Raw genomic sequence first — 12,575 nt, forward strand, 5'->3', positions numbered from 1 at the left:
AGGGCCCATTAGAGGACGTCGGGCCCTCAGGCCACCCTTATGAAGTCTGTTAATGATTGTTTGGTCAGAGACCTTCACACCAGTGGCCTGCCGGAGGTCATTTTGTAGGGCTCTGGCAGTGCTCATCCTGTTCCTCCTTGCCCAAAGGAGCAGATACCAGTCCTGTTGATGAGTTAAGGACCTTCAACTGGCTTGTCCAGCTCTCCTAGAGTAACTGCCTGTCTCCTGGAATCTCTTCCATGCCCTTGAGAATGTGGTGGGAGACACAGCAAACCTGCTGGCAATGGCACGTATTGATGTGTGATCCTGGAGAAGTCGGACTATGTGTGTAACGTCTGTAGGGTCCAGATATCACCTCATGCTACCAGTAGTGACACTAACCACAGCCAAATGCAAAACAAGTGAAAAAACAAACAGAAAAGATGAGGAGGGAAAAATGTCCATGGCTTCCACGTATTAAACCATTCTGTTTTGGGGGTCGTCTCATTGTTGCCCCTCTAGTGCACCTGTTGTTAATTTCATTAAGCAGCTGAAACTGACTAACAACCCCCATTGCTACTTAACTGACCAGATCAATATCCCAGATGTTTCATTGACTTGATGCTATACTCTGATTAAAATGTTTTCCTTCAATTTTTTTGAGTATATATATTTTCTTATGCTGCACAAGACACTTCATCAGCCATTAATTATTTCACAGCCTGTGTGCTGCTTAACATTGAATTGCCATTCAAACAAGGTTTCTGAAATGAAATACTGCCCCGGATGTGTGGATGAGCATAAGCCGAGTGAATAAAGTCACATCCTTATGATTATATTAAAATACATTTATTTTGCTCATATTTTCATACAGATACATTTACAAATCTGCACACTACAATTGCTTTCATCCAGCTCTCTATACTTTGCTTGCCTTTTCTATTATAGGAATCTGTGGTACTGGAGTGCCATTAGGTATAATCCAGGAGCCACCCTTGGGTGACACAGTGGTCCATTACAGAGCAGAACCACAAACACAGCCACACATTTTTATACAATGTCAATTTTGATGATTTTTTAGGAATGTGCAAGGAAATAGGAAAATTCATTTGTGCATAGTGAGAACATGCAAAATGCAAATAGATAATGGCTTGTGTAGAAGTCAGTCCTGAATTCTTAAAGATGTGCGTCCCACAACAGCTCCATGAGTAGAAAAAAAAAAATCTAAAACACTGAAAAATTAAGTAGCTTACCACTAAATCACAGAATGAATCAGTGGTGGAGATTTAACCAACAGTCTTGGATTTATAGACTAATAGTATTAACACACTTCAATGTGTTTCAAGAATCAAGGCTAAACATTAGACATACACAATATTTCATATGAGAGGAAACATTCACCTATACTACACTTCTTCAGGTATTTAACAGCAATGTTTTGAATTTTATTGTATGCTTTGACTATATTAGCTGAAAACTGACTTAGAGGTTTGCTCTGACTACAATGTTGCCATCAGACCCCCCCATTATTAATATTATTATTAAGAGCCCCTCCTGCGTTACAATGTGATATTAGCTCAATGATAATGAGGTACAGTATTTAAAAAGAAATAAACTTTAAAGGTGGGAAGTGATCAAAATATGTTGGCTTTCCCTGATGACTGACTAATAAGCTCTCGCATTTCTCACTAAAACAATAATTAAGAGATTTATTAATGAGCTTCCGTTCCCGAATTTGTAACATGTATAAATCTGTAACATGTATAAGTGTATTTTAATAAGAGGGGAACGGATGGGATCAAAAGAGCTATCCTGCTAACTTTTAATTTAGGATGTAACTGCTCGGGTTTTAATCTCCTTTTTCGTAAATATTTTTTAAATTATTCTTTCCATTGAACTGTCCTTTCATCTAAAGCAGAGTCTGGCACAACCCTATTGTGATGCGCACATGTCGTGTAAAGAAGCGCGGCGAGGCACCGCTCATGTTTAATTAAGGCAGAACGCAGCCCTTGACCTATTTTCTTGGAGCAGCAGACAGCTCTTTGTGTTTGAGCCTGTATCGCAAGGATCGAGAGGGAACAGACGGCTTATAACGATTTTCGTTTCGGTTCTGTTTGAATCAGGTCGGGCTCGTCTGTCCCGGGGCACCGGGATTTGCTTGACAGTGAAGAAGGAAGGCGGCTCGAAGAGGCGGAGTCAAAGGAACCGTGAGAAGTTTGAACCTGTTTAAAGGCGACGCGCTGCTTTTAATCAACCGGGAAAAGGCGGTGTAAATCAAGCAAAGTAATTACAGATCCCGGCATAGAAAACCAAAACAAGACAGGGTGAGGAGAGGAGACGCGACGACACGGTGGGACGAAAACCAACTTGAAAGGTGTACACAGAAAACGGCGGAAACGCTGTCATGCCGCTCTGCTCAAAAGGAAAACATCCGCTTCTCTACTACTACTGCATCAAGTTTACCCTGAATGTCTATTCCATATTCTTCTGGGTGAGTTCCTGTCTCCTCCTTTATTTATTTGGGGTTCAATGTGTTTCCAAATGCGCAGAGAACTTCGGTATCTGGGTGACAGCAGCGCTGAAGCAGCACAGATTGATTCACGGCGTTGCAACGCCCTTTAACGCAAACTGCGTTAGCCGACAGAAATTAGATAGGCCAAAATTATGCCGAACCACTGGTAATAAACAGTTCCCTTTTCTAACAAACTACGCTCTGAAAGTTACGTCGCTACCCAATTTGCGCGCGCATGCGTATTGAGAGCAACAAAGCTACCATGGCAGGTCGCTTCATAGACATATACTGTATAGATAGACGCCGCATTCACTGTGTTGCCCAGTCGACACGATACGTCAGCGCTTACGCCATATTGCGAGTGGCAAAAGTGCCATTTAAACTAATGCAGGTAAACGTAGAAACCAGGTTTTCTGATGAAAAAACAATAACGTTTAAAACAGTATCGTTTACATACAACAGATTTTGGCGAATCGTTTCAATGCAATTATTTATATCCATTTATACACTAATAATGACAATTACTAAATAATAATATTATTATTAAATAATTCCTCCCATATAAGTAACATTTCTCGGACTGCCTTCTTCCATCTCCGAAACATTTCTAGACTTTGTCCTGCTGTTCTAAATCCACTTAACATATTACACCTATTCTCTCTCAACTTCACTGGCTCCCTGTTAACTACAGAATACAATACAAAATACTGCTCTTAACATTTAAAGCTTCCACCTACCTCACTGATCTCCTACAGACTTACACTCCTCTCGCTCACTCAGATCCTCATCTGCAGTTCGCTTTTCTGTACCGCACATCAAACTCTGTTCTCTGGGAGCTCGAGCATCTCTCATAGTGTTCTTCAACTCTGGAATTCTCTTCCCTCTCATATACAGTACATCAGCTCAAGTCAATAACACATTTTAAAACTGCCCTCAAAACTTCTCTTTTCAAACTGGCATACCATTTGTGAATTTTGCACTGTCACTGCCAGTTATCTTTGTTTGTCATTCTTTTAACAGTGAAATGATACACTCAATGACAAAAATAAACAATTTTATTGTTTACAAATTAGCTTAATAATTTCCGAAAACATTTCACTCATTCCTCTCTTAATCTCTCTCTCTCTCTCTCACACACACACACACGTGCACACACACACAATGTGGTTACTTAAATATATACAGGATAGGATCTAAAATCCATGAAACAGAACTGTCTTACATAGCTTTTTCCGAATGTTGCCACTCTGTGATTTGAGAGTATTCAGTCTGGCAATATGGTGCAGCCTTAGTTTGTTGAAGACAGACACAACTAAAGAGATGAGCATAAAATGATGGTTGTCAATTTCAAACTGTGTTTCCTCAATGTGCTCCTTGAGAAAAAACACATCATCTGAACCAATCTTAGCCTGAACAAACTGATTGATCAAAGATACACTGACAGCTTGTCCTAATGTCGACTGTCAGATAACACGCTCAGCTACTTTGACCACCTTGACTGTACCCTCAGAAGGAATCATCAAACCTCCTTTGTTTTTTTAATGTGAGCAAGTGGTAGCTTTCATCATATGATGCTGGTACAGCATCTGTTACCAAACTAGCACGGCACATATCACAGGACAGCTTTCTCAAAATCCCGTCTAAGGGCTACCTCCCACTGCGGTGGATTTCTTTGGGAAATTTTCAAAGTTTGAGAAATGTTAACAGCTAACAACAATCTACATAGTTAGTGACTAAATACGTTTAGCCAAAACATTGTTTGGAGGCTCACTTGAGCACATAAATGCATAGCTTTGCTATCTTAGCCTGGCGTAGCTAAAGTTAAGATTATAAAACGGGATTTTCTAATGGCCAAATATAACCAAAACAATTGTTCAGATTTACCTATGAAATGTAATCCATGTGATCTGGTTTGGAGCATAAAGCGGTTTGTACAATCCCAAGCAGCACATGTGTGATGCATCTTTATCCATTACTTCACTCCACAGCAGTGCCACTTGTAATATGGCGGCGATGTTGACGTACAATGCTGCTGGCCATGAGGCGTCTAGTAATTCTATGTCTATGGGGCACTTTGGCGCGATTTTATGACGTCAGCATGCACGCATTCCCTTGGGGCTATGCCGTCAGCACCGCGCTGGTCATCACTCTTCTTCTCAAAGGTAGATGCTGGATATGGTCATTACATAAAGTGTAACTGCCCAAATCTCTCGTTCTTGTAAAAGATTGGAAAGTTATTATTTAAAATGGAGTGTAGACACCAGTGGTCTTTCCTTGGTTCAAAGAGATCATCAACCCATAATTAAGATTCTCAGGTTATATCAAGTTCAAAGTCAAGATCAAGTGGCTTTGTTGTCATACCATCCATACATAGGACCATGGTACAGGATATACACAATCAGTACACATATAACAGAAACACAGGACAAGTGCAAGACAAGTAAGATCTGGAACAAGTTGACCAATGTTCCTAAAATAAACGAAGTTCATATACAGTAAGCTGAACATTATACTAGGCAACACATTCTTTTGTTTCGCTGTGAAAAAAATGCAACTTCACAGTGATCACAATGATGATGTAACTTTCCTAAGTAGTACTTGCTTTTCAGCATGCCTTTCTGTCTTGTTCTCATTATTGGATTCTTTATCTTGTATTTTGTTTTGTATGCCTATAAGCTTTCATGTCTGCCTGCTAATACAGTCTAGTTGCACGCTTCCACAGTTCACCTTGGTTGAGGATGTTGTTGCTTTGCATTATATGTCAGTACTGTGATATTACACTATACACCTGATTACTCTAAGGTTAAGATTAGGGATGTGGGATGGCTATCTAATGACAATTGTTTTGAGTAAACCAAGTGACATAATTACAAGTTCTTTGTCACAGTTGTTGATCAATAAACACAAAACTTACTCTTGGTTATGAATTCTGAACATGTATGTACCATGTCCTGGGATATTAGCAATGGAAGGGCTTTTAGTGACCGTGCTTTAATTACAATAAACTTTTTTTGGCCCCCAGTAAAGTGGCTACCAGGATGCTAACACTTTATGAATTTCCAAAACATATCAGGCTTTATTCAGGATTATGTCTTGCTTTTCTGTGTGTGTCAGCATCTTGTCTGCTTATTCTTTCTCAGTCTTTGTCACTTAATTGTCTTCTGTGATGTGCTTGGCACATATGCATTTCTCTGCGTTTGTCATTCTTGCATTCTATCAGTGGCGTAGCCAGGGGCGGACGGAGGGAGCGGTCCACCCTGGGCGGCACATTTTTGGGGGCGGCATTATTGGCCAAAAGGCTCAGAACACTTCACGTGTAAGCAGCAGGGTTCGGAAAAATATCACTCACGAATGAATTCTCTGATTTTCATCCACAAATGCTTCAAAAATCATTTTCAGACGGTCCTTCTGTGACAGCATCAGACATGGGAGTTGAAATTTATGAGGCAATAACAAAAATAAACAGAAACATTAGATAGATAGATAGATAGATAGATAGATAGATACTTTATTAATCCCAAGGGGAAATTCACAAATTCATTACACCGATAATAATTTCTAGGAAGATAAACAAATAATTCACAATGTATAATTTCGTTTCGTTAACAATCCAAATTCGTTCTTACTCATCACCACCTATCACTTGTACACCACACCGGTTCTGGTTTTTCGCAGAGTAATTATATTAAACTAATAATCAGAACACGGCTTATCAGTGCGTCTGTACTATATTCTTGTCTAGTTGATGCTTATAAATAACTAGCAAAATACCCGCGCTTCGCAGCGGAGAAGTAGTGTGTTAAAGAGGTTATGTAAACATATATATACATAAACATATATACTTATATATACATATCTACATATACACATATCTACATATATACATATATATATACATATACACATCCACATATATATACATATATCAACATATATATACACATACATATACACACATACATACATACACACACACATATATATATATATTTACATATCTACATATATATACACATAGATAGATGTGTATGTATGTAGATATCTATCTATCTATCTATCTATCTATCTATCTATCTATCTATCTATCTATCTATCTATCTATCTATCTATCTATCTATCTATCTATCTATCTATCTATCTATCTATCTAAATACATCCCCGTACTTTGCAGCGGCGAAGTACTGCTTTTAAATTTTTATTAAGAAGAAAACCTTTTTAAATTGAGTGAAAATCTACCAATAACAATTTATTAAGGATCTGTTTTTTTGTGAAGCTGACTTCACACAGCCTCTCCGCTGTTTTATAAATGAACGTCATATAAGGTCTTCCTTTATCGTTGCTTTGCCGACGGAAGCAGCCTTTTTATTTAATCCTGTTTTTACGATTGTTCTGTTTGTATATCACGTTGTCAGTTCAGCACTCCGGTTGTAATATGACCAAGCCATGCAAGCACACTCTTGAGAATGCAATGTATAGTTGTACAGGAGAAAAGCAATCTTGCCTGAAATCAATGGCAACCTTTTGTAGGTCTATGAACTTAATTTAAACTTTAGGTTTACACGGTGCTTTCTTTCCGAAGTACCTGCACTCATGAATATGTCTGTATGCGTCAGTCGCTCAAATCCCTGCGGTTCGCACCGGCGAAGTTCTGCTTTTAAATTTTTATTAAGAAGAAAAGAAAACCTTTTAAAATTGAGGGAAAATATACCAATAACAGTTTGTTAAGGATCTGTTTTTTTTGTGAAGCTGCCTTCACTCGAGTGATCACTTCAAGCTTTAAGCCTGTGAAATCACCCCGTAAATGCACACGTTTAATTGCACATCTGTTAATATGTATGCTTACAAAGTATTAAAAGACACTCAACAATTACACAGTATTAAAAGACACTCAACAATTAATGTCATTTACCTTCGTTCCCGCGTTTGACTCGTGCTGTAAATCTCTTCCTTGTTTTCACTTCACGAGATTATGTAGGAGGCGTAATACGTGATGACGCGATACGTGACTCCGCCTCCTCCATTAGAGTATATGGACAAAAAACAGGTTCCAGTTATGACCATTATGCGTAGAATTTCAAAATGAAACCTGCCTAACTTTTGTAAGTAAGCTGTAAGGAATGAGCCTGCCAAATTTCAGCCTTCTACCTACACGGGAAGTTGGAGAATTAGTGATGAGTGAGTGAGTGAGTGAGTCAGTCAGTCAGTCAGTCAGTCAGTGAGGGCTTTGCCTTTTATTAGTATAGATTATATGTGCAAAAAATATTGCTGTTTCTCTATATATAAAAAATCTATGCAAAATGTATCTTAATTTTTCTCTATACGTCATTTTAATTTTCTATTTAAATAGGTTAACATATTCAGATATTTTGGAGAGCGGCAAATTGAAGCCCCGCCCAGAGTGGCGCGAACTCGAGCTACGCCACTGCATTCTATATCCTGCACTTGACATTAAGCAGATGGTGCTTCCCTTCTTCTTCAGGACATCGAAATGCTACTTGTCAATAAAAGCTACAGTAAACTTTTTGCCAGTTGTTTGCACGTGTAAGAACACACACTTCCTTCTGGATTCTGACACTTATGTGACCATCACAAATATTTCACCAACTTTGTCTCTGTTGCATTCTGTATCCTGCACTTCTGTATCGCTGCCCTTCTTCTTCCTGGTGATTTCCGTCATGTCATTGGCCTCTGCTATTTGCTGTTGGATTTGCAGAAGCAATGCTTGATAATGATGTCTTTAATAGACAGTAAAGAGGACCCAATGGTCTTTTCATCTGTGTGTGCAATGTGATGTCTGACCTTGTAGTCAGAAATGCTGCAGTTTCAAAACCTGATGGTGATGCAGCTGCTCAGTACATTCTCAGTGGTTCTCCTGTAGAATGTGGAGTAAATGGGGAGAGGAAGACTCACATTCCTCAGTCACCGATGGAAGTGAAGACTCTGTCACATCTTCTTGGCTATGAAGGTAGTGTTAATTGTCCAGTTGAGGTCAGGTGCCAGGTTCACACCAAGGAATTTGGTTCTCTTGACCAGTCCCACCATAGACACCTCAGCGTGCAACGGGGTGTGGATAGCATAGGCTATCTTGAAGTTAACAATTATCTTGTTTGTCTTGTCCCTGTTAAGAGACAGATTGTTGCACTCACACCAGTCAGCCAGTCCTTGTATCTCTATTCTGTAATCTGATTCAGCCCCATTGCTGATGAGACCCACCACCGTTGTGTTGTCAGAAAACTTAAGGATGGTGTTAGAATATACACAGCCATACAATTGTGAATGGGCAGAGTGAACAGGAGTGGCCTGAGTATGTATAGAGAAGTGTTGTAGCCTAGCAGACTCAACTTTCCTATGAGCTTCCGAGGGATGATGGTGTTGAGTACTGAAGTGAAGTTTGTGAACAACATTCTAGCACAAGTATTTTTTGTCCATATCGGTGCCTCCTCAGTAAAATGGTTTGGACAATAGGCAAACTGGAGAGGGTTATGTGATGTGGGTAGTTCAGCTTTCAGGTAGCCCAAGACTAGCCTCTCAAATTACTTCATGATGACCCGTGTGAGTTCTAAGTGCATGTATGAGGGTTGTGTTTTTTGTATCTTGTCAATATTTAATTCACATATTGTATATGTTGCTGACACAAGTTATTTTTTTTTAATTTACCACCTTACCATACATATCCATTTATACTGTGTAATTAGTTTAAGTAGTATGGGTTCTGGATGCCTTTCAAGTGCACATGCTTGCCATGCTCTTTTATGCTTTCCTCTGGAGATGCCATTTTACCCCCACAGTCCAAGCATATATATGTTTTCTTCATGATGCAGAATGGTTTGAGTCAGTCCAAGTTATTAGTAAGTTCAGGATTAGTTTCTGAATGTAGGCTTTGCTGCTTGGATAATCTCTGTCCGCCTATAACTCAACTGGAAACACTGAATTCAGAGAACAGTTGTACTTTTCATATTCTAGGGGTCTCCCTCTGCTCAATGCAGGACATCTTTCAGACACACTGTCTGTGTAGAGCTTACGCCATTGTGGAAAGACATCTCTCGCCCATCACACACATTGTTTGACCTTCTGCCGTCTGGTAGAAGATACTGCAGCCTTAAAACCAACACAGCCAGGTCCTATAACAGCTTCTTTCTCCAAGCTGTCAAGACTTTTGAACTCCTACATGTCACCTAGTACCATATCCCTATAACATTCCCTCAATTATATACTGTCACTTTACACTCTGCACTTTAGTATGGATAGTGAGCATTGTTCAAGCTTTATAGTCCTGCATCTTTTGTCTTGTTATATTGTATTGTTTTTCTGGTTTCTGGAAATGTTATTGTTTATGTTAATTGTATGTTGTTTTGTCTATGCTCCGGGGACTGTAAGGAACTAAATTTTATTAAATCATATACTATGTGGGCGGCATGGTGGTGCAGTGGTCGTGCTGCTGCCTCGCAGTAAGGAGACCTGGGTTCGCTTCCCGGGTCCTCCCTGTGTGGAGTTTGCATGTTCTCCCCGGGTGCTCTGGTTTTCTCCCACAGTCCAATGACATGAAGGTTAGGAGCACTGGTGATCCTAAATTGTCCCTAGTGTGTGCTTGGTCTGTGGGTGTGTGTGTGTGTGTGTGCCCTGTGGTGGGCTGGTGCCCTGCCTGGGGATTTGTTCCTGCCTTGCCCCCTGTGTTGGCTAGGATTGGCTCCAGCAGACCCCCGTGACCCTGTGTTAGGATATAGCAGGTTGGACAATGACTGAATGACTGACATATACTATGTACTATATGTGAATGAATGACAACAAAAATTGAGTTGAGTTGAGTCGCTTGAGTTGGAAAAAAGTGAAACAGTTTCCATTTATTATTTGACAATTTAATTTATTTTTCAAATATTGTTCAAAAGTCAATCTGCCATTATTAATGAATAACCCATTATTAGTAGGTGAGAATCATTCAGAGTGCCTTATGATACATGTTTTCATTTCACCATTAGGAGCAAGAATGTATAAATTCTTTCTTGATCCTAATCTGGAACAGGTGACATACAGTATAGTTGGCTGTGTGAAAAGCACGGTTCTTTGAGGTAAATTCCAGTAACTTTAAGTGATTGTCCTTGTGCTTTATTTATGGACATTGCAAATGCAAGACATAATGGAAATTAAATTTGTTTATATTCGAAAGGGAGTTCTTTGGAAATCAAAACTATACGTGGAATGAAAACGTCCTTCTCCCTTTCCAGTTCTGGTTAGAATAATAGCCACGATCACGTGTGGATGATGTGACATTGTTGCTACAGTTCTCATAACCTTGATATATCATTTTTTCCCAATTAATTAAATTAGAATATACTGCTTTAGGGTTTTCCTTAATTTTTCAAATCATGTTCACATATTTAATTTTTGTTTATTAAGCATCAAAACCGTATTTACTCTTCCTATCACTTGGTGAGAGTGGCGTGGTGACTCTAAGGCTAGGAATCTGCGCTGGCAATTGGAAGGTTGCCTGGTAAATCCTGTCAATGCCGAAAGTGACTCTACTCCATTGGACTCAACTCTATTGGAGTAATCTACTTTTGCTTCTGCAGGTCCACCAACTTACAGGGAAAACTTGGGGGTTGGTGGCAGGATTGGCACTCCAGCCACCGCTAAAAACCTCACACTATTCCATTGTGATGCTGAGGTGTCACCCACTGCACTCGGGTCCCAATACAGATGGTTCGGCATGCGGTGCATACAGCAACGTGCTATCAGCGCATGCTCCCAACCTCTCCCTTCTCACTTGGTGATTACATTGTGACAAACATCGGGAAAGAAAAACTTTCTTGCTTATTTATTAGATTGATTTTGTTTGTTAATTTTAAATCACCCTTATTGGCGTAGTAAATTGTTTTCTGATTGCTACCCTTGACAGAAGTGCTGTATAAAATAAATTCTGATTGAATAGTTGCACTCTGCGGTGGGTTGGCACCCTGCCCAGGATTGGTTCCCTGCCTTGTGCCCTGTGTTGGCTGGGATTGGCTCCAGCAGACCCCCGTGACCCTGTGTTCGGATTCAGCGGGTTGGAAAATGGATGGATGGATGGTTAGTTGCACTGTTAGCTAATGTTTAACTGATTTCAAAAGCATGACAACCACTAGGTGAAATTACTAATCTATGGATAAACTGCTGTGGGTGGCTAAAATATCCTTATCAAAATAGCAATTCTCCATCTATTAAGAACATTTATGACATGAGATACTCAAACAAAACCCTTTCAGTCAACATTAATTTTATACAGCACGTCCTAATCAAACTGTTTGTACCCGTTCTGCGTAGCCAGCACTGTCACAACTCTCAATGTCATAGTACTGAACTTGGCAATGGTTCCTCCTATTGACTGTGACCAAGACTCCATTATGTAAGCACCAGCAATACCAAAAAGGTTGCACTATTGATTTAGTGTTATGAACAATTCTGCTACTCAAAATCTTACTTGTAATATTAGTTTCTTGTTGGGCGTTTTTTTTTTATTGGTTGGTAATTTGTTCTTTTGCTTTTGCTGTACATTAACTGTATTTCTATTATTTATTGCCATTGATTCTTTTTAGTAATCTGTCTGCTGCACTATGCCATTTTAGCATGTGTTGTATTATCTCTGGATTTCTTTGGTGTTTCTATACTAGTGTGCATGGCAAAAATACGAATCATGGTATTACTGTCTTCTACATCACAATGTGTTGCATTAATCTGCCTCACTTAGCCGTCCTCTACAACATCCTAGCAGGATTGTACGAGTCCATCTTTTTCTTCTGCCTGTGGAATGACCATCCCTGCCCACACTGGAGTATTATTACTGAAATTCCTCTTCTGTTTCACAGATGGTATTTAAAAGATACATTCAGATTACAAACTACTATTCTCACCAGGTGGATGCATCAGTAATTGTTAGAAAAAAATGTTTTTACTAAATATGATTTTAAGCATTTTTGTTTTAACAATGCAACACTTTTTAATATTGATTTTAATATAAATATGCAAAAAACTGACTATTTGCACATCAGTGTGCACTTGAATGCCATGATAATCAATGAACTGGATTCATCCCCAGTTTAATCTGGCCCAG

At 39.3% G+C, this 12,575-nt stretch overlaps 1 protein-coding gene across 1 annotated transcript in view; it reads left to right on the forward strand.

Annotated features, from left to right (window-relative positions):
* The first annotated feature begins 2,016 nt into the window (after nucleotides 1-2,016).
* zgc:110329 (uncharacterized protein LOC550500 homolog) overlaps nucleotides 2,017-12,575 on the forward strand; it is a 481,581-nt gene continuing 471,022 nt past the window's right edge. The window contains exon 1 of the mRNA XM_028798670.2: nucleotides 2,017-2,470. Within this exon, the coding sequence (XP_028654503.2) occupies nucleotides 2,384-2,470 (87 nt within the window). The 5' untranslated portion in view covers nucleotides 2,017-2,383. The remainder of the gene's footprint in view (nucleotides 2,471-12,575) is intronic.

Source organism: Erpetoichthys calabaricus, chromosome 1 (genome assembly GCF_900747795.2).
Source record: "Erpetoichthys calabaricus chromosome 1, fErpCal1.3, whole genome shotgun sequence".
Taxonomy (NCBI): Eukaryota; Metazoa; Chordata; class Cladistia; order Polypteriformes; family Polypteridae; genus Erpetoichthys; species Erpetoichthys calabaricus.